At 38.5% G+C, this 23,546-nt stretch overlaps 1 protein-coding gene across 6 annotated transcripts in view; it reads left to right on the plus strand.

The window, feature by feature from the left end:
• Positions 1-23,546, plus strand: part of BICC1 (BicC family RNA binding protein 1) — a 327,983-nt gene that overhangs the window by 270,926 nt on the left and 33,511 nt on the right. For 5 of the 6 annotated variants that reach the window (XM_032137753.2, XM_058436258.1, XM_058436260.1 and 2 more), the window contains 6 exons: positions 13,323-13,402; positions 15,256-15,414; positions 16,711-16,764; positions 17,597-17,791; positions 18,017-18,268; positions 21,838-21,969. In XM_032137753.2, the coding sequence (XP_031993644.1) occupies positions 13,323-13,402; positions 15,256-15,414; positions 16,711-16,764; positions 17,597-17,791; positions 18,017-18,268; positions 21,838-21,969 (872 nt within the window). The remainder of the gene's footprint in view (positions 1-13,322; positions 13,403-15,255; positions 15,415-16,710; positions 16,765-17,596; positions 17,792-18,016; positions 18,269-21,837; positions 21,970-23,546) is intronic. The other variant, XM_058436259.1, reaches the window with a different exon arrangement.

Here is a 23,546-nt window from a genome sequence, read left to right on the forward strand (position 1 = left end):
ATTTTTGCACTGCTTGCTGTCTGTTCCTCTGCTCTTTTAGTTGACTAGTAAGGAGATTATTTTTTCAGTTTTAAAATAAGATATTGGCTGGGTGTGGTAGCTCATGCCTGTAATCTTAGCACTTTGGGAGGCCGAGTCAATGGATTTCTTGAGTCCAGGCGTTTGAAACCAGCCTGGAGAATGTGGTGAGGCCCCCCGATCTCTACAAAAAATTAGCCAGGCATGGTGGCCCGTGCCTGTAGTCCCAGCTACTCAGGAGGCTGAGGTGGGAGGATCGCTTGAGCCTGGGAGGCGGCGGTTGCAGTGAGCCGAGATCACACCACTGCACACCAGCCTGGGTGACAGAACAAGCCTCTGTCTCAAAAAAGTAATTAATTAATTAATTAATTTAATTAAATAAGATACATAAAGATGATTTTATGCTTTATCCTAAAGCAATGTACAGGTAAGCCTTGAACAAGTGGGGTCAGGGATGTTGACCCACCACACAAAAATACATGCATAATTTTTGACTCCCCAAAAACCTTATTAATAGCCTGCTATTGACCAGATGCCTACCAGTAACATAAAAGGTTGATCAGCATATATTTTGTGGGTTATATGTATTATATATGGTAGTCTTAACAATAAAGTAAGCTAGAGAAAAGAAATTTTATTAAGAAAATTATAAGGGGGAGAAAATAGATTTGCTATTAAGTGGAAGTGGGTCATCATAAAAGTCTTCATTCACATCGTCTTCACATTGAGTAGCCTGAGGAAGAAGAATGAGGCGGAGTTCATCTTGCCGCCTTAGGGGCAGCAGATAAATTCCGACTATAAGTGGACCTACATGGTTCAAATCCATGTTGTTCAAGGGTCAACTGTATTTGGCGTAGGGAAGGCCTAGAACAGATGGGTTTGTTCTTTATCCCAGTTATATTACCTGACATGTTATGGCTGCCCACTAACGTTTTGCTTTAACTATGTGTGGCTTGGGCTCTTTTACTCCCCTCTTGAAATATACTTTGCTCTTTTATTAGAATTCTTACTGTCAAAGAACATTCCTTGAAATAATCTGGAATCCATCTCACTGGCCACAAAATAAATGTAAAGTGCATAGGCTTCTAGTCGTCCTGTTTGCTCTTTCAAAATCATTTCCAGTCAGGCTTAATAAGTCAGTTCAGGTGTTCTCCATCTCTTGGTAAAGTATGTATTTTCACTGTAAAAAAATGTGATATTGGTAGATTATTTGGCCCACGTACAGTTTTTGTTTAAAAAAGAAAGTCAATTTATTAAGAAGCCGGGGGAAACATGTTTCACCATAAAATGTGGGCAGTGGCCAGTTGACTATGAGTAGAATTCACTTTTGCTGATCACCAAAGTGACTTGCCAACCTAATAGTCATCAAAATAGAAGCCATATTAGATGGCTCAGATAGGGTTTGAAATAGAATCTTGTCTTTGTATGGGGTTGTCAATGCATTTGTTTTGTGCCTAAAAGCACATTATTCAGGAAATGCCACTGGGGTGAACACTGCCTTTCATCCACTTTGATACAAAAATCACAGATTCTTAAAATGTGCAAAATAAGAGGAAAGCCAGTTGTAGATGTGTCACCAGATTTAGGCTAGTTTAAGCTTCTTGGAAACATTTTAGATTTTAAGTGAGCTACCTACCATGAGTTATCAAAAATTGTAAAATAAGGTTGCTTATTAAAGAACCTTATAGTACTATTTTATACCAAAGAAATTTGCATTTATACGGAAATATAGCAGTGATCTAACTGAATTTCCTCATTTATTTTTTGAGGAAACTACACTTGAGTGATTCAGTGACTTTTCCAAGGTGACAGAGTTTGTTTATGGCGAAATTGTGATTAACTGTAGACACCACATATTTTCACCACATCATAAAGGAAATCTGTAGTCGATTGCCACGTCAAAGGCATTAAAAAGTAATACATTCTGTGTGATACATTCTGGCTTTTCCTAGCTTTTCCCTATATGATTCCAAGTGAACTAACGCCCTTGAGAAGCCTGGGGCTTTTTCTGACACTTTTCTTCTTTCTGAGATTTTTTTCACAAAATTGTAAGCCTAGGGCTACATTCTTTCTTACATAAAAATTTTGGCCATTATTACTTTGGAATACTTGCCGACTGTTGACATATTCCCAACGGTTGCAAAGAATCTCAGAAGAAGTTGGAGCTGCGCCTCAGTGTTTGTCAACACTGGCCATTCTTGACAGATCCAGGCCCCAGGTAATGCCCGTGTTGATTATATTGTTTCAGAAGTCAAGTGCTTTTGGAAGAAATTAACTTGAAACAAACGTGACAGAGCTCCACGCCAGGGGAAAGTAAATTCTGTCCACTCATCTGTTTGACAGTTTTGTTTATGTACATAAAATGTACCACAGCCATCCAGACTTGAAGCCATTTATAATATGTGGAACTTTTCCCCGTAAACAGAAGTACAACTCTGATAGGATAACTTTTGTTTTGTTTTTATTGTGAGTGGGAGGCAAGGAGGTGGTCAAACAAGGGATTTTCTGTTGTTTTCTGTCTCTAAATGTACATGCCGAGGGTGGAAGACATACTGTGAATTTGGAGGGGTTGAATCCTTTTCTCAGCAGCACTTAATCATGGAGACAGGAAAGTGGCTACAGATTGTTGATGAAAGATTGGCCTAAATTCATCATGTGTCTGTAGCACATTACTCTCTGTAGCATAATAAATTCAAATGGCTGACATGAGTATTTTCTGTAGATTTTGCTGTGGAATAGGAATGAAGTGGGAAGGAGGTTTAGGGGCCTGAAGAAAGAAGGAAGAGGCAATAAAATATTCACTAATGTTTCCAGGGGTGGGAATGTTTCCAAGGATGGAAAACCACAGAGTAGAAACCAGAGTACCAAGAGATAATCTTTTAAAAGCATAACTAAACTTCACATAAAGTCATAAAAACATTCAGTATTCTTACAATAGAGTAAGGTAGAGAAAATAAAATTTTAATTTTAAATATTGAAATACTTTATTTTTATTGAAAATACGGTTTTTAGCAGGTGTCCTTATGACAATTGTTGCCTTGTTAAATCCTTACAGATATCCATATGAAAGTCACAAAAACCTTTGTGTTCAAAGGTTTAACATTTTTTTTTTATAATAATTTTTTTTTTTAATTATACTTTAGGGTTTTAGGGTACATGTGCACAATGTGCAGGTTTGTTACATATGTATCCATGTGCCATGTTGATTTCCTGCACCCATTAACTCATCATTTAGCATTAGGTGTATCTCCTAATGCTGTCCCTCCCTCCTCCCCCAACCCCACAACAGTCCCCGGAGTGTGATGTTCCCCTTCCTGTGTCCATGAGTTCTCATTGTTCAATTCCCACCTATGAGTGAGAACATGCGGTGTTTGGTTTTTTGTCCTTGCGATAGTTTACTGAGAATGATGTTTTCCAGTTTCATCCATGTCCCTACAAAGGACACGAACTCATCATTTTTTATGGCTGCATAGTATTCCATGGTGTATATGTGCCACATTTTCTTAATCCAGTCTATCGTTGTTGGACATTTGGGTTGGTTCCAACTCTTTGCTATGGTGAATAGTGCTGCAATAAACATACGTGTGCATGTGTCTTTATAGCAGCATGATTTATAGTCCTTTGGGTATATACCCAGTAATGGGATGGCTGGGTCCAATGGTATTTCTAGTTCGAGATCCCTGACGAATCGCCACACTGACTTCCACAATGGTTGAACTAGTTTACAGTCCCACCAACAGTGTAAAAGTGTTCCTATTTCTCCACATCCTCTCCAGCACCTGTTGTTTCCTGATTTTTTAATGATGGCCATTCTAACTGGTGTGAGATGGTATCTCACTGTGGTTTTGATTTGCATTTCTCTGATGGCCAGTGATGATGAGCATTTCTTCATGTGTTTTTTGGCTGCATAAATGTCTTCTTTTGAGAAGTGTCTGTTCATGTCCTCTGCCCACTTTTTGATGGGGTTGTTTGTTTTTTTCTTGTAAATTTGTTTGAGTTCATTGTAGATTCTGGATATTAGCCCTTTGTCAGATGAGTAGGTTGCAAAAATTTTCTCCCATTCTGTAGGTTGCCTGTTCACTCTGATGATAGTTTCTTTTGCTGTGCAGAAGCTCTTTAGTTTAATGAGATCCCATTTGTCAATTTTGGCTTTTGTTGCCGTTGCTTTTGGTGTTTTAGACATGAAGTCCTTGCCCACGCCTATGTCCTGAATGGTATTGCCTAGGTTTTCTTGTAGGATTTTAATGGTTTTAGGTCTAACATATAAGTCTTTAATCCATCTTGAATTAATTTTTGTATAAGGTGTAAGGAAGGGATCCAGTTGCAGCTTTCTACATATGGCTAGCCAGTTTTCCCAGCACCATTTATTAAATAGGGAATCCTTTCCCCATTTCTTGTTTTTGTCAGGTTTGTCAAAGATCAGATAGTTGTAGCTATGCGGCATCATTTCTGAGGGCTCTATTCTGTTCCATTGATCTATGTCTCTGTTGTGGTACCAGTACCACGCTGTTTTGGTTACTGTAGCCTTGTAGTATAGTTTAAAGTCAGGTAGCGTGATGCCTCCAGCTTTGTTCTTTTGGCTTAGGATTGACTTGGCGATGCGGGCTCTTTTTTGGTTCCATATGAACTTTAAAGTAGTTTTTTCCAATTCTGTGAAGAAAGTCATTGGTAGCTTGATGGGGATGGCATTGAATCTATAAATTACCTTGGGCAGTATGGCCATTTTCACGATATTGATTCTTCCAACCCCTGAGCATGGAATGTTCTTCCATTTGTTTGTATCCTCTTTTATTTCATTGAGCAGTGGTTTGTAGTTCTCCTTGAAGAGGTCCTTCACATCCCTTGTAAGTTGGATTCCTAGGTATTTTATTCTCTTTGAAGCAATTGTGAATGGGAGTTCACTCATGATTTGGCTCTCTGTTTGTCTGTTATTGGTGTACAAGAATGCTTGTGATTTTTGTACATTAATTTTGTATCCTGAGACTTTGCTGAAGTTGCTAATCAGCTTAAGGAGATTTTGGGCTGAGACAATGGGGTTTTCTAGATATACAATCATGTCATCTGCAAACAGGGACAATTTGACTTCCTCTTTTCCTAGTTGAATACCCTTTATTTCCTTCTCCTGTCTGATTGCTCTGGCCAGAACTTCCAGCACTACGTTGAATAGGAGCGGTGAGAGAGGGCATCCCTGTCTTGTGCCAGTTTTCAGAGGGAATGCTTCCAGTTTTTGCCCATTCAGTATGATATTGGCTGTGGGTTTGTCATAGATAGCTCTTATTATTTTGAGATACGTCCCATCAATACCTAATTTATTGAGAGTTTTTAGCATGAAGGGTTGTTGAATTTTGTCAAAGGCCTTTTCTGCATCTATTGAGATAATCATGTGGTTTTTGTCTTTGGTTCTGTTTATATGCTGGATTACATTTATTGATTTGCGTGTGTTGAACCAGCCTTGCATCCCAGGGATGAAGCCCACTTGATCATGGTGGATAAGCTTTTTGATGTGCTGCTGGATTCGGTTTGCCAGTATTTTATTGAGGATTTTTGCATGAATGTTCATCAAGGATATTGGTCTGAAATTCTCTTTTTTGGTTATGTCTCTGCCAGGTTTTGGTATCAGGACGATGCTGGCTTCATAAAATGTGTTAGGGAGGATTCCCTCTTTTTCTATCGATTGGAATAGTTTCAGAAGGAATGGTACCAGTTCCTCCTTGTACCTCTGGTAGAATTCAGCTGTGAATCCATCAGGTCCTGGACTCTTTTTGGTTGGTAAGCTATTGATTATTGCCACAATTTCAGAACCTGTTATTGGTCGATTCAGAGATTCAACTTCTTCCTGGTTTAGTCTTGGGAGGGTGTATTTGTCGAGGAATTTATCCATTTCTTCTAGATTTTCTAGTTTATTTGCATAGAGGTGTTTGTAGTATTCTCTGATGGTAGATTGTATTTCTGTGGGATCGGTGGTGATATCCCCTTTTTCGTTTTTTATTGCATCTATTTGATTCTTCTCTCTTTTCTTCTTTATTAGTCTTGCTAGAGGTCCATCAATTTTGTTGATCTTTTCAAAAAACCAGCTCCTGGATTCATTAATTTTTTGAAGGGTTTTTTGTGTCTCTATTTCCTTCAGTTCTGCTCTGATTTTAGTTATTTCTAGCCTTCTGCTAGCTTTTGAATGTGTTTGCTCTTGCTTTTCTAGTTCTTTTAATTGTGATGTTAGGGTGTCAATTTTGGATCTTTACTGCTTTCTCTTGTGGGCATTTAGTGCTATAAATTTCCCTCTACACACTGCTTTGAATGTGTCCCAGAGATTCTGGTATGTTGTGTCTTTGTTCTCGTTGGTTTCAAAGAACATCTTTATTTCTGCCTTCATTTCATTATGTACCCAGTAGTCATTCAGGAGCAGGTTGTTCAGTTTCCATGTAGTTGAGCGGTTTTGAGTGAGTTTCTTAATCCTGAGTTCTAGTTTGATTGCACTGTGGTCTGAGAGACAGTTTGTTATAATTTCTGTTCTTTTACATTTGCTGAGGAGAGCTTTACTTCCAACTATGTGGTCAATTTTGGAATAGGTGTGGTGTGGTGCTGAAAAAAATGTATATTCTGTTGACTTGGGGTGGAGAGTTCTGTAGATGTCTATTAGGTCCACTTTATGTAGAGCTGAGTTCAATTCCTGGATATCCTTGTTAACTTTCTGTCTCGTTGATCTGTCTAATGCTGACAGTGGGGTGTTAAAATCTCCCATTATTATTGTGTGGGAGTTTAAGTCCCTTTGTAGGTCACTCAGGACTTGCTTTATGAATCTGGGTGCTCCTGTGTTGGGTGCATATATATTTAGGATAGTTAGCTCTTCTTGTTGAATTGATCCCTTTACCATTATGTAATGGCCTTCTTTGTCTCTTTTGATCTTTGTTGGTTTAAAGTCTATTTTATCAGAGACTAGGATTGCAACCCCTGCCTTTTTTTGTTTTCCAGTTGCTTGATAGATCTTCCTCCATCCCTTTATTTTGAGTCTATGTGTGTCTCTGCACGTGAGATGGGTTTCCTGAATACAGCACACTGATGGGTCCTGACTCCTTATCCAGTTTGCCAGTCTGTGTCTTTTGATTGGAGCATTTAGCCCATTTACATTTAACGTTAATATTGTTATGTGTGAATGTGATCCTGTCATTATGATGTTAGTTGGTTATTTTGCTCGTTAGTTGCTGCAGTTTCTTCCTAGCCTCGCTGGTCTTTACAATTTGGCATGTTTTTGCAGTGGCTGGTACCGGTTGTTCCTTTCCATGTTTAGTGCTTCCTTCAGGAGCTCTTTTAGGGCAGGCCTGGTGGTGACAAAATCACTCAGCGTTTGCTTGTCTGTAAAGTATTTTATTTCTCCTTCACTTATGAAGCTTAGTTTGGCGGGATAGCAAATTCTGGGTTGAAAATTCTTTTCTTTAAGAATGTTGAATATCGGCCCCCACTCTCTTCTGGCTTGTAGAGTTTCTGCCGAGAGATCAGCTGTTAGTCTGATGGGCTTCCCTTTGTGGGTAACCCGACCTTTCTCTCTGGCTGCCCTTAACATTTTTTCCTTCATTTCAACTTTGGTGAATCTGACAATTATGTGTCTTGGAGTTGCCCTTCTCGAGGAGTATCTTTGTGGCGTTCTCTGTATTTCCTGAATCTGAATGCTGGCCTGCCTTGCTAGATTGGGGAAGTTCTCCTGGATAATATCTTGCAGAGTGTTTTCCAACTTGGTTCCATTCTCCCCATCATTTTCAGGTACACCAATCAGACGTAGGTTTGGTCTTTTCACATAGTCCCAAATTTCTTGGAGGCTTTGTTCATTTCTTTTTATTCTTTTTTCTCTAAACTTCCCTTCTCTCTTCATTTCATTCATTTCATCTTCCATCAGTGATACCCTTTCTTCCAGTTGATCGCATCTGCTACTGAGGCTTCTGCAATCTTCGCGTAGTTCTCGAAACTTGGCTTTCAGCTCCATCAGCTCCTTTAAGCCCTTCTCTCCATTGGTTATTCTAGTTATCCATTCTTCTAATATTTTTTCAAAGTTTTTAACTTCTTTGCTATTGTTTTGAATTTCCTCTCGTAGCTCAGAGTAGTTTGATCGTCTGAAGCCTTCTTCTCTCAACTCATCAAAGTCATCCTCCATCCAGCTTTGTTCCGTTGCTGGTGAGGAACTGCGTTCCTTTGGAGGAGGAGAGGTGCTCTGTTTTTTAGAGTTTCCAGTTTTTCTGCTCTGTTTTTTCCCCATCTTTGTGGTTTTATCTACTTTTTGTCTTTGATGATGGTGATGTACAGATGAGTTTTTGGTGTGGATGTCCTTTCTGTTTGTTAGTTTTCCTTCTACCAGACAGGACCCTCAGCTGCAGGTCTGTTGGAGTTTACTAGAGGTCCACTCCAGACCCTGTTTGGCTGGGTGTCAGCAGCGGTGGCTGCAGAACAGCAGATTTTCGTGAGACCACAAATTCAGCTGTCTGATAGTTCGTCTGAAAGTTTTGTCTCAGAGGAGTACCCGGTTGAATGAGGTGTCAGTCTGTCCCTACTGGGGGGGTGCCTCCCAGTTAGGCTGCTCAGGGGTGAGGGACCCACTTTAGGAGGCAGTCTGTCCGTTCTCAGATCTCCAGCTGCGTGCTGGGAGAACCACTACTCTCTTCAAAGCTGTCAGTCAGACAGGGACCTTTAAGTCTGTGGAGGTTCTTGCTGAGTTTTTGTTTGTCTGTGCCCTGCCCCCAGAGGTGGAGCCTACAGATGCAGGCAGGCCTCCTTGAGCTGTGGTGGGCTCCACCCAGTTCGAGCTTCCTGGCTGCTTTGTTTACCTAAGCAAGCCTGGGCAATGGCGGGCGCCCCTCCCCCAGCCTCGCTGCCGCCTTGCAGCTTGATCTCAGACTGCTGTGCTAGCAATCAGGGAGACCCCGTGGGCACAGGACCCTCCGAGCCAGGTGCGGGACACAATCTCCTAGTGTGCCGTTTTCCAGGCCCGTTGGAAAAGCGCAGTATTGGGGTGGGACTGAGCCGATATTCCAGGTGCCGTCTGTTTCCCCTTTCTTTGACTAGGAAAGGGAACTCTCTGACCCCTTGCGCTTCCCGAGTGAGGCAATGCCTCGCCCTGCTTCGGCTCGCGCACAGTGCGCTTCACCGACTGTCCTGCACCCACTGTTAGGCACTCCCTAGTGAGATGAAACCGGTACCTCAAGCAGAAATGCAGAAATCACCCGTCTTCTGTGTCGCTGGGGCTGGGAGCTGGAGACCGGAGCTGTTCCTATTTGGCCATCTTGGCTCCACCCCAGGTTTAACATTTTTAAAAAGGGGAATTTTTTTCTCTTTGACATTATTCACATAACCCATTTCATATGCATGTCCATTACAGCTTCCTATTACTTAGAGAAGGTTGGATTACCATCTGGTCATTTTCTCTTCATTAGGATGACACCAGAGAGATGTGAGCAGATGGGTAGGACAGGAATCTAAAAACCAAAAATTGAGGTGAATATCTGACAGTTTTTTTGTATTTTTAAAGAGGTGCTAAGATCAGAATATTTGAACTCAGAACTTCTTTGGAAAGTACAGCACACAGAGTTACCTTGGATGTGAGCTTTAGACTCTTTCTATAGACTTCCATCTCCTCTCTTTGTATTTAGCCGTTTCCTAAATTATAGGTGCCATCTGTTCATTCAACAACAGCTTATTGACTATCTACCACTTGTTTGGCACTGTGGTAGTTACAAAACCAAGTTAAACATGACCCCTGTGTTCAGGGAACTTGAGGATTGGTTTTAAAGTAATAATTTTTTTTTTAAGAGTAAATGTCTCAAAACCTTCATGCCTAAATTGAATTCTTCAAAGCAATTAATTTTGGGAGGGAGAAGCTCTACACCTATTTCCTACTTTTCTATTATACCATCTTCTAACCCTCTTTATAGCTGACTTTTTCCTCAATTTATGTTTATTAATGTGGTTAATACTTTGACTTTTCTCTGTCAAGTATTTGCAGAATGGGTCTAAAGGAAATCTTAATCCCTTGTGGTGTTACACAGACATGTTTGAATTGTAAACTGTTAACAGTCATTGAAAAACAGAGACCTGTATTTCAGGAATTGAAATGAATAAATTAAGATCAACCTGGAAAAAAGGACACATCTTGTATGCATCTTTTAAGCAAGAACCAAAAAGGGAATGAAAAACGCAATGCTGCTAGCCGCTTTAGCAATCTAAACCAGAATTTTGACGTTTGTTTTTCTCTGTCCTTATTAAGCTTGACTATTTGAAGAACTACTTTCCAAAAAAGCACTGATTCAGACCCTGGAGGTGGATGTGTTACATGTTGGTGACTGTCTCTGCATGCATGCTCATGTCTCTTTGTGCCCACTGATAATTTATATTTTTGGTCACTAGATGGTGCCCTTTCACTTTGAATGAAAGTGTATTTTCTGTTGAGGCATTTGCTTTTTATTTTGCTTGTTGTTCTGTTGATGCAAAGATGGTGGAAAATCATCTTCTTTCTTGATTTAAGAAAATCACATTCTGTCTTAAATCGGATACGAGGCTCCCTGTCCTGTCCTGTCCCTCTATGTATGCATAGGAATTTTAATGTGATTATCCAACCTGTAAAGTAACAAATTTGTAGATTGTCATACCACTCAAAACTTACTGTTAATTTATTTTGTGGGAAAAATACAAATTTATCCTATAGAAGCATTTTGTACAATATGTATAGGACCAATACATAAATGACTACAATTGAAATGTCTGTGTGGTTCAATCTGCTGTTGTCTGTACTTGAGTTAACCATCACTTGGAAAGCCAATAAAATGCCAATTACTGAGTCCTAGAGGCCCAGAAACCTGTATTTTAACAGGCATGTTTTGAGAAACATTGGGCTCTAATCACCCACAGTAGTAGCGAACATTTTCGGTAGAGATTAACTTCATTGTCAGCCAACAGTAACTAAAACCAAAGTTAAGGATAGTTGAGAGTGAGATTTTGAAGGTAGACAGCTCTTTAAAGCCTGACTGAAGGTAGACAGCAACTTGAAAACCTGATTGAAGAGGGAATTAAGGAGGCTAGTCCCCACCCTGGGGCTTTGGCTCTGGTATCTCCCTCTACCTGGAAGGTTTCAGCTCAGCCAAGTATCTTACCTCCTTTAAGCCTATTGCCTAGCCAAGCTATTATGGACGAAATAAGAATTATTGAATAAAATGATCTGTCTGTTTACCTAAGTGTGGTAAAAGTTGGCTAGAGTATAACAGAGAAAAGGCAGTCCCGGTTCTTGTTAGGATGCATTAGAGAGCAAGCAATTGGAATGAGATGCTGTTGGGCTCTCTCCCAACTTGTGTTGGTCAGACACCCCTTGTGCCTTGCTGTTAGGCCCCTCATTTCATAATAACTGATGCTTAACATTTTGGAAAGTTTTAACCACTCTTAAGACCTTTGACCTTCACAGTGTCCCTGTGACAGGTTAAGTGTCAGGGGAGGGATTACAAAATAGGGTAAGGAAGGGTGCTTGAGACCAAGAGCAGCCACCAGGAGAGGGTGGGGGCTGGAGGTGGTGACAAAGACTCAAATTAAGCACAGCTGCTGGACATCTCCCCAGGAGGCCAGAGGCATTCCTGAACTCTGAAGCTTGGTGCACTGTTATTAACTGTGATTTCACCATCCTGGTCCTAGCAGTGGGTAGCTTTAAGAAAAATGGCTTCCTCCCTTCTTTCCTTCCTCCCTCTTTTTTGGTGAGGGGAGTGGCAATTGCTGAATTGCAACATAAGAATATGATATGCTCTCTGTGGCATTTTCACCTGGGCTGTGGGATGGGGGTGGGAGATGACAGTGTCAGGGGAGTATGTGTGGTTTAGATAAAATCCCCACCCAGTGATTCTCATTCCTTATCATAGAGAATAGATGCTTTAGGAGTTAAAGGATTCAGGCAGAACTGGTGGTAAATTGTGAAAGGTGTGAAAGGTGTTCAGTAAACATTTACTGACTCTTTACTGACTGGATGCATAGTACAGGATATAAAAGACTTATCCAAGAAGTCAGTACATTGTAGGCACTCAGTAAGGTTGAGACATGATCAATGGTGGTGATAATCATAATGAATTATCTCTGTTATTCAGTTTTATCATAAAGCTAATGGGTATGGAACTTTTGAATTATCCTAGAATCATCTTGGTCGGTGTCAGGCTGACCTGTAAAATAAGGGAATACTTGGATTGCTGGGCAACTTGAAAACCCCATTGAAGAGGGAATTAAGGAGGCTAGTCCCCACCCTGAGGCTTTGGCTCTGATATCTCCCTCTACCTGGAAGGTTCCAGCTCAGCCAAGTGTCTTACCTCCTTTAAGCCTTTACTCAGATCTCCTTTTCTCTATGAAGTCTGATACTCCTCAAGACTCTCTCATAGCTGGTACTTCCTCATCTTTTTGTCTTACTCTCCTTTTTCTTTTTTCATAACATGTGTGTTCTGATTAATTATTAATTAGGTAATTTATTTGATTAAATTACATTTTGTCTCTCTGCAGAAGAATCAAGTTCTTTGTGGACAGGGCTCTTGCTTCTTCACTTATCTATTCTCTCTAGTCCCTGGAACAGTGCCTGGTGCATAGTAGAAGTACAGAAAAGATTTGGTGAATGAATGAGTGCTTTCCTGTAGAAAGTTTAGTGGCAGTAATAAACAGTATTAGTCACTCAATAGTAATTCTGGATAAATATTGAATTAAATATTCCTGAATGAAAGTTAAAGATTTTTTTTCTATTAGCCTTCACTGTGGTGATGTCTTTTAAATTAAGTTACTGCATAAAGTGTGGATCCAGAGTTGGAAGACATTGGGTTATAATGTCCAACCTTCTGAGTGGTTTTCTGGGACAAGTTACTAAACCACTCTGTGCTTTAGTTTCCTCTGTAAGCAACCTCATGAATCCGTGCTGTGGATTAAGTGAATTGATGCACTTCAAGCCTTAGAATGGGGTGGAGACTTGTAGCAGGAGCTCAATTAATAAATCCAATTTATAAAAAAAAATTATATGATTTTTTATTTTGCAAGTATGTGATATACTTATTTTGAAAAAAAATGTAAATTTAAATGGTTTAGCCAATTTTAAGGAAGAAAGTCACAGATAAATGAAAACTTGGGCATTTTCCGTATTCCTATTGTTATTACAATAACACACCTAGAATTTTATTATAATAATAAACTCCAACTGTTGAGTTTATTATGGAACCTCTTATGTTCTAAAGTCCATTTTAAAACAGAGTTTTTAAAACAATTTTAAACAGAGTTTGGGAGTTTTACACAAGCCTTTTATTTCTCATTTCTTATAGATCCCCATATTAAGGTTTCTGGAAAGAAAGAAGATGTTAAAGAAGCCAAGGAAATGATCATGTCTGTCTTAGACACAAAAGTAAGTGAATGTTAAGGACACTCAGATGTCAGAACCTTGTCTCTGCAAGGGCTACTTCATGCCGTTATGAAAGAACCATTTGGAGAAGAAAAACCAGGAGAAAGTAATGGTGGGTTTTAAAATAAGCACATGTGATTCTACAGTGGATGTAAAGTTCTGTTTGATATTTGAATAGGTTCTCTCATGCTGGGTAATTGAACTATACATACACACACACACACACAACTATATATACCTACATCTACATACATATATATGTATTGTGTATGTATGTGTATATATATATATATACATGTACATGTATACCACCTTCAGAAATAGAAATTGGCCCTGATTAATATAGAGTAAGTAATAAGGATTGTGGGAATTAGATTATTTGCTTTTATGATGTCAGTAGAATACCAGAATGATCTTCTATATAGCTCTGTGTTGGGTGTGTGTAATGGCATGAAATTTGATGCTTGCTTTTGTGTGATCCGGTAATGTCTCTCTCTCTCTCTGTAAGTATATGTATAGAGAGATAACAGGGAAATTTCAATATGTAAAAATTTATACTCATTTGTGAGAATTTATTTTCTTTAACAAACACATCTAAATCACTTATTGTATACCAGGCACTTCGCTAAGTACTCTACATTTTACACTTATTAATTTGTTTGATCCTCGTAACTGACTCAGCACAAAGGTATTAAGTAATTTGTTCAGGACCCTAGAGCCGGTTAAGTGGAGAGGTGGGATTCAAATCCAGGCTGTCTCATTCTTAACCACTTTGTCTTGCCACCTGGCATTTCATTAGAGTGATCTCTGATCACTTTCTTGTTTTCATTCTTTCTTTCTGTTCTCTGTTGGTTTTCTTCAAAACGTTTTTTAAAAAAATTACTCCCCTGATAATTATTAAATAATTTAGAATTTTCTTCAGGAAAGGGGGATTTTTTTGTGTTTTAAAGGTTAAACCGAAAGAACTAGACTTAAAAATCAAAATATATTTAATGGGCATAAATTTAAAACTTAAGAATTCACGAGGTTTAAAATTATTTTTAACATATTTTGATATTTTGATTTTACTTTTTAAAGACTGAATAATTTCAGTAACAGTCTTCTAAATGAGAAAGGATTTTATGTCAGTCTTTAATGATTTTACAGCACTAAATTCCCCAAATTAAATATAGTCCAATATGACCACAGCATTTTTATTTATTATGTCTTAGAATTTTACATTTTGCTTTAATATAACTAATGTACTTTGAATTTCTTTATTTAAGCCATTTTGTGGCCAGTTATCTGCACTTTGTGATCTCTTTCTCCCTTCTTTCTACCAGCAAGAGTAATAGATCTACTTTGTAAAGTTCAATATATAGTAATATAGGAGTTGTGAAAGCAGTGATTGTAAAAACTTCCTTATTCACAGTTTTGAACTTTATTATTTCTAGTTTTGTATCATCTTAGTTATGCAGTCCCACTAGCATACATATCTTCAATCTTGTAATTGTGTTTTCATCTGTTTTTAGTTATTTGAATTAAATGTTTTATGAATAATGTCTTTAAAGACAAACTGAGTAATTTATTTGTTAACTGTAGCTGACTTTATTTAAAGACTTCTTTCCAAAAAATTATCTTGGTAAAGAATAAATTTTTCTATTTCTTCTGACAAATCTATCTTAAAATGAGAATTTTTCTTATAATCAGAGAAATTAATAGCAGGAGAACACTTATAGATTAAGATGATCTTATTAAGAAATAAGATTTCCCACTGACTTGCTTTTTGTTAATACCATTCCCTTGAGGGAAAGGCATTTAGGATATCATTCTTTCCTTTTGCATACATCAAGTAATAATACATTATTTTCATATAGAGCAATCGAGTCACATTGAAGATGGATGTTTCACATACAGAACATTCACACGTAATCGGCAAAGGTGGCAACAATATTAAAAAAGTGATGGAAGAAACCGGATGCCATATCCACTTTCCAGATTCCAACAGGAATAACCAAGCAGAAAAAAGCAACCAGGTGGTTTGTCTTTTCACATGAACTTTTGTGGGATGAATTACAGCCTTAATTTTCAGTTTGCCTATCTTTTTTTTCTGAGAGGTGAGACAAAAAAAAAAAAATCACATAGATGACATACAGAGTAGATTGTACAACTTGCTGCAAGGAAATTGAAGGTGCTTTGCTTTTTTGAGGAGATGAGTTGTAGATGGGCCCTAAACTCTTGATCTTGAAATCATTGATAAAAAATAGTGGAAGATGTAATGGCCACAAAACAAAACCTTAAAGAAAGGCCGAGAGAGCATATCATTTAGGACCTGGAAGCTTGCCTAGTCCAGGAACCTATCCATTGCCTGGTTCTGTCTACAGAGACCTAGAAGTAGATACCTCTGTTGCACACCAGATCACCTTCTGAGGAGCAGTGCATTAGTACCTGACTTCTTACATTGCCTTAATTATGTCTCTGTAGTTTATACACATTTGTGCTTGTTCTTCTGTTTGGCAGCAAATGGAACTCACCTGTCCTCATGCAAGCGGTTTCAGTACTTGAAGAACAGATAGTATTATTTGTGATGTTTGGAAGTATTCTCTCTTCTAAACTAGTTACAATACTAGAAACTGTCAACCACAAAGATAAATAAGTAGTCTTTTCTCTACAGGGACTAATGGTGATAGTGGGATGTGCACATAAGGGACTAGACAGAAAGCTATAGTAAAAAGAAAGACAATATTCAGAATACTTAAAAACTGGTATGGCATGACCATTGGCCCTAAGAACAGTGTCCTGGAGCCCCTGTACCCCCCACCACAGTGCCAAGACTAACAACTTGAGTCAGTGGTCATGGGAAGGCCCAGGAGATTTCAGAAGAAAGCTCCAGGTAGATGTTGGAGCAATGATTGTGTACCATCTGGTATGGAAGACGTTCACTATTTTCAGAAACTAGTATAGCTCTGTCGTTGAATGTTGATATATAGCTGGTATGCAAAGAGCTTAAGCAAAACGGAGAAAATGCAGTGAATAAGAGTAATTATAAAGAGGGCAGGATGATCTCCTGGGGGTTGTGGGGCTTTCAGTAAGTCCAGTGGGTGAAACAGATCAGTTGACACAAATTACCGGAGGATCTCGTTAAAATGCAAATTCTGATTAAGCAGGTCTGGATGAGGGCCTGAGATCCTTTATTTTTAACAAGCTTCTGGATAATACCTCTGTATTTGTCCCTGGATGACACTTTTAGTAGCAAGCATATAGATGAACTGGAAAAGCAGATGTGAGTTTGATTAAAATAAATCTAACTCTGTATTTTCCTTCTCTTATAGGTATCTATAGCGGGACAACCAGCAGGAGTAGAATCTGCCCGAGTTAGAATTCGGGTAACTATTTATTACTTTAACATTGTAAATTGATGTCAGCAACATTTGCATTATAAGGCATTAAAATATAATAATTTATCATTTTATAACTAAATCATGTTCAATCAGTAGGAAATAGTGGCAAAAGTTATTTTAGTATCTATCTTAGCATTCATTATCTAAATGTTTAGTGTATATGTTCAAAAAGTGAGTTTCTATGTTATTTATAAACTTTTTTCACGGATAATGTTTCTCAGAGATGTTCTGGATTTTATCTGACTCAGTTTTTCTAGTTTTTATTCAATGATCATAAAGAGGCCTAAGGAAAAATGTCACAGGCAATGTGAGTTAGAAACTCCCAGGTTTCACAAAAGGCTCCCATCATTTAAAAACACTTGTAGGCCAGTTGTGGTGGCTCACACCTATAATCCCAGCACTTTGGGAGGCCAAGGCAGGGGGATCACTTGAGGCCAGGAGTTCGTGACCAGCCTGGACAATATCACAAGACCCCATCTGTCTCTACAAAACATTTTTAAAAATTAGCCAGGTATGGTGGTACATGCCTGTAGTCCCACTGATTCAGGAAGCCAAGGTGAGAGGATCACTTGAGCCCAGGAGGTTGAGGCTGTAGTGAGCTGGGATGATACCACTGCACTCCAGCCTGGGTGACAGAGCAAGACTCTGACTCAAAAAACAGAAAGGAAAAAAAAAAACTTTATATAATGTAGCTAAACTTAATATCTATAAGGGCAGTTTATGTTTTAAAATCCATCTTCAGAAAAGAACATGATACACATGTCTGAATGTCTAATGCTTTAACTCTCTGCTTTGGATTCTCATCATTTCATTTTAGGAGCTGCTTCCTTTGGTGCTGATGTTTGAGCTACCAATTGCTGGAATTCTTCAACCGGTTCCTGATCCTAATTCCCCCTCTATTCAGCATATATCACAAACGTACAATATTTCAGTATCATTTAAACAGCGTTCCCGAATGTATGGTGCTACTGTCATAGTACGAGGGTCTCAGAATAACACTAGTGCTGTGAAGGTAAATTATTCAGATAATTCTGCACATCCTATATGTACAAGTTATATGAGTTTTATTTTTAAAGAATGTTAGACTAATTTGATTTCCAGAATTTTCCTTCATTCTACATTTTGGTTTGCAGAATATGCTGTATTTTTCCATAGCTGTTAGAAATGCAATAGAATCTTTCCCCCTATATGAACAGTTAATGTATAGAATTATTTCTTTCCCACCCTTTTCTCTTAGGAAGGAACTGCCATGCTGTTAGAACATCTTGCTGGGAGCTTAGCATCAGCTATTCCTGTGAGCACACAACTAGATATTGCAGCTCAACATCATCTCTTTATGATGGGTCGAAATGGGAGCAACATCAAACATATCATGCAGAGAACAGGTGCTCAGATCCACTTTCCTGATCCCAGTAATCCACAAAAGAAATCCACTGTCTACCTCCAGGGCACCATTGAGTCTGTCTGTCTTGCAAGGCAATATCTCATGGTAAGGTTACTGAAATAAGTGTTACAATTTTTTTAAACCTCTTTGGATACAGTGCATGTTTTTGCACTGTACTAATGTGATATTTCAGAAAGCACTCTGGAAGCCTTGTCAAATAAGGAAGTTTCTTGCTAAAAGGAAATAAACTAGAAGAGTAAGGTTCATAGTGCCTCAACAGGTTTAATTTCATTGCATATGTAATTTTATTTCAGTGTTTTCTTTTTAACTTAGACTAAACACAGAAGAGAATTATAGTGAAATACTTGACTGCATTTTGTGGCAAGGATGGAAGGTGACTGTTTTCATCTGACCTGTAATATTAGTGTGCAGTTTGTATTTGGCAAAAAAAAAAAGTCCTCTGTTTAAACAGAAAAGTAAAAATACTATTTAAATTTCACCATCAAAGACAGATTTTGTCAGCCCAAAACATTTGTACATTTCATAAATCTTTGACACAATTAAAAAATACTATTTAAGCCACAAATTTGAGTGTCACTTATTGAAGGAAGAAAAGCAAAGTTATATGTTATAATTCAATACTACTCTACTACTTCTAATTTATAATTGCAATATTTCTATCATTCCCATATTTGTTTAAAACCCCTTGGCCAGGCGCAGTGCCTCATGCCTGTAATCCCAGCACTTTGGGAGGCCAAGGTGGGCAGATCACTTGAGGTCAAAATCGAGAGCAGCCTGGCCAACATAGTGAAACCCCGTTTCTACTAAAAATATAAAAATTAGCCGATGTGGTGGCAGGTGCCTGTAGTCCAAGTTACTCAGGAGGCTGAGGGAGGAGAATCGCTTGAACCCAGAAAGCAGAGGTTGCAGTAAGCCCAGATGGCACCACTGCACTTCAGCCTGGGCGACAGAGGGGGACTCCATTTCAAAAATGAAATAAATGAAATGAAATGAAATATCCTAGTGTATGGGTTGATAATATAGTAACAAAATGGATGGACATGATGCTGGGCTCACAAATATTTGTATTAAAAACACCATTGTATTCTCTCATTCAGTGCTTGACCTTTAGTGGCATTTGAATCAGTAAGCCTCAGGTGTGACATTTACTATTATTAACTTGCAGAGTTTATTTTTGAGAAACTTTCAGAAAATCTAAATTTTTATTGTTGGTTCCATTCTTCTGACAGATGAGAACTTGTTGGAATCAGTAAGATTGTAATCCATGATTTTAAGAAATTTGTTGTGAATGATTTTTTTAGCCAAGCTTATTTTATCAGGTTATTTTTAATATACTGTACTACAAGTCAGATTTATATTTATATCCAAGAATTGTTGTAATTAATCTTCATGTTTTTTTCTGCTTTACAAGTTCTTTAGATGCTATTTTTTAGTTCGTGAAATTTTTCAAATATTCTCTACAGTTATTAATGCACATTTATACTTTGACCATACCTGCCAAAAATAATGACTCATATTATTGCACAACATTGAAATAACTGAAGGAGAAATTAAAAGGCTTTAACCCATATTTTAAATACCATCACCATTTTGTATAGCACTATTCTTATAAAAATCACTTTCTGGCTGGGCACGGTGGCTTACCCCTGTAATCCCAACACTTTGGGAGGCCAAAGCAGGCGTATCACAAGGTCAGGAGTTCAAGACCAGCCTGGCCAATATGGTGAGACCCCGTCTCTACTAAAAATACACAGAAAAGTTAGCCGGGCGTGGTGGTGAAGGTCTGTAATCCCAGCTACTCGAGAGGCTGAGACAGGAGAATTGCTCAAACCCCAGATGGGGAGGTTACAGTGAGCCAAGATTGCGCCACTGCACTCCAGCCTGGGTGACAGAGCAAGACTCCATTAAAAAAAAAAAAAAAATCAATTTATTCCACAGGAGAAATGGAGCATAGTATTATATTTCTTTTTCTTTTTTTATTTTAGGCAAGTTCTCACTCTGTTGCTCAGGCTGGAGTGTAGTAGTATGTTCTCAGCTCACTGCAATCTGTGCCCCCTGGGTTGAAGTGATTCTCATGCCTCAGCCTCCCGAGTAGCTGAGATTACAGTCATATGCCACCATGCCCGGCTAATTTTTTTAATTTTAGTGGAGATGGGGTTTCACTATGTTGGCCAGGCTGATCTCGCACTCTTGGCCTCAAGTGATCCACCCACCTAAGCCTCCCAAAGTGCTGGGATTACAGGCATGAGCCATGGTTCCCGGCTTAGTAATTCATTTTAATCCTAGTATGCTTAATGGTAACCTCTCCTGATATCCATTTACAAATTCCAGCACCCAGTGGGCTAACACTGGAAATTCTGTGCATCAGAGAAAGTATATTACATTGTTCCTAGACTCAGTAGATCAGAGGCTGTGAGTAGGGCATTAGAGAAAAAAAAATCTAAAAAATGAGGTAGTTAAAAGAAGGGACAGTAGTAACAATTTACTCCAGGAAGGAGGAAAGGTTTAAGCTGCATTAGGTTAAGTAGGATTTATATTGGTGAAGAAGCCTTTGATGAGTTAAGACAGGGGTCCTCAATCCCCGGGACACGGACCAGACCAGTACTGCTCAGTGGTCTGTTCGGAACTAGGCCACACAGCACGAGGTAAGCAAGGGAAGCTTCATTTGTATTAACAGAGGCTTCCCATCACTCACATGACTGCCTGAGCTCCACCTCCCGTGAGATTAGCAGTGGCTTAAGATTCTCATAGGGGCATGAACCCTATTGTGAACCGTGCATGCAAGAGATTTAGGTTGCATGCTCCTTAGGAGAATCTAATGCCTGATGATCTGTCACTGTCTCCCATCACCTCCAGATGGGACCATCTAGTTGCAGGAAAACAAGCTCAGGGCTCCCACTGGTTTTACATTATGATGAGTTGTATAATTATTTAATTATATATTACAATGTAATAATAATAGAAATAAAGTGTCAAATAAATGTAATGTGCTCGAATCATCTGAAACCATCCCGCCTTCCCTCCCCCTCCCCTGGTCCATGAAAAAATTGTCTTCTGTGAAACCGGTCTGTGGTACCAAAAAGGTTGGGGACCCCTGAGTTAAGATACCAAAGTACAAGATCCTCTTAAAGGATCGTTGAGAGGCTGGCCTAACCTGGAGGAAGGGGAAGACATACAGACATAAATCTGTGGCTGAACAAGCAAGTCTGGGCTAAAATGTGGAACTCTTTAAATGCTCGATCATGTTTAGTTTTCATTCGAAATACAATCAAAAGCTGCCACTGGAAGTCATTGAGCAAAGGCAAAGATTAGTACTCTTGATGTAGTCGAGAATCTAGTTTCTAGCATAACTAACAAAACTGAAGTTAGAGAATAAAGGAATTTTCCAAGGTGCACAGTGGATAAAAAAAGTCCAGGGCCAAAAACAGAAACTTAAGACATACAATTTTGTCATCCAAAAATGGTTTTCTCCCCCTCAACGTTAATGCCACACCTGTCCTCTAAGCTATGTGAACTTATATAATTCAGCTTTAATACTTCAGTTTAGTCTTTAAATCTGTAAAATAATGCATTATTTGTAGGCGTGTTAAATTATCAGGTGTTTAAATGATTAAATTTTTACCTCCTACACATTCTATTATGACATTTTCTAGGGTTGTCTTCCTCTTGTGTTGATGTTTGATATGAAGGAAGAAATTGAAGTAGATCCACAATTCATTGCGCAGTTGATGGAACAGCTTGATGTCTTCATCAGTATTAAACCAAAGCCCAAACAGCCAAGCAAGGTTGGTTCAGAGTCTGAACCCAGAGAATTATGTATCATATCATATGCTGTATAGTTTTATTTTGCATACAAGCATGTATTTGCATATACATGAAACTATTACTCTATACAGGTTGAATATCCCCAGTCTGGAATGCTCCAAAAGCTGAATCTTTTTGAGCATTGACATGACAGTCAAAGGAAATGCTCAATGGAGCATTTTAGATTTTGGATTTTCATATTAGGGATGACCAACCAGTGCAGATATTCCCAAATCCCCCAAAACCCCAAATCTAAAACACTTCTGGTCCCAAGCATTTCAGATAAAGGATACTCAACTTGTATAATATATATGTCATTATATATTTAGTTATCTAATATAAATTTGTAACAGTATTCATTATAGATCATCATTTTCTTTATATATGTGTTGGTTTTTGCAGTCCATTTAGAGTAACCATTATTTTTCCATAGTTAAATGAGAAGGAAAGAACATTTGTTCTTAATTTGGAACCTGGTAACTTGAAGCTTTACTGACTTACCCAAGAATTGATAAGGCTACTTACATGTTGTGTGTGTGTGTGTGTGTGTGTGTGTGTGTGTCTTTGTGTACATGTCCAATGTAATTCAGAAATTGTTTAGACTACTTACTATATGCCATCTCCTACACAACCTGGAGAGTTAAAGAAGAGGTGCCTGTGCTTTTTTGTAAATACTTTAAGGACTGAACTGTCTCAAGTTCAGCGTTCTTGGAACCTCTCCTCAGAGTGTTGTAAAATTTCAGTAACTACATGTAGAGTAAAAATTTAATGGAATAAATCATTTTTTTTTGAGACAGGGTCTCACTTCATCACCCAGGTTGGAGTACAGTGGTGTGATCGTGGCTTACTGTAGCCTTGACTTCCTGGGCTCAGGTGGTTCTCCCACCTCAGCCTCCCAAGTAGCTGGGACCACAGGCATGTGCCACCACACCTGGCTAATGTTTAGTACTTTTTGTAGAAATGGGGTTTGGCCATGTTGCCCAGACTGGTCTTGAACTCCTGAGCTCAAGCAATCCACCCACCACAGCCTCCCAAAGTGCTGGGATTACAGGTATGAGTCACTGTGCCCAGCTAAGAATAAATCTTTTATTAAGTGCTAGTAAGAATGAGGAAAGAGGAATGTTTCTACATTAGTATTGTTGTTGAAGAGCGATTTCTTATCATCCCATTATTCTAAGATATTGATTCCCCTACCTGCAGTAGTTCTGCTTCTGATTATACACTCTGAAAACACCTTTGCACCAGGAGTCAACACGAGAATGGTGTTAAGTAAAAAAAGTATATTGCATCGTAGTATGTATTCAATGGCAGCATTTTTATGTGTGTGTGTGTATATATATATATATGTGTATATATGTGTATATATATGTCTATACATTTTTAAGTATAAAGCATTGTCTAGAAGGATGCACACAAAAATCATGATGAGTTGCCTTTGGGGCAATAGAAAGGAGAATGGAACAAAGTAAACAAGGGAAATGTTCTATTTAACAAAAATCAGAAACAAGAAAATAACACCATTTTTAAATTTTGAAACTATAAATCTTACATGTGTAGA

Source organism: Hylobates moloch, unplaced genomic scaffold (genome assembly GCF_009828535.3).
Source record: "Hylobates moloch isolate HMO894 unplaced genomic scaffold, HMol_V3 SCAFFOLD_3, whole genome shotgun sequence".
NCBI lineage: Eukaryota > Metazoa > Chordata > Mammalia > Primates > Hylobatidae > Hylobates > Hylobates moloch.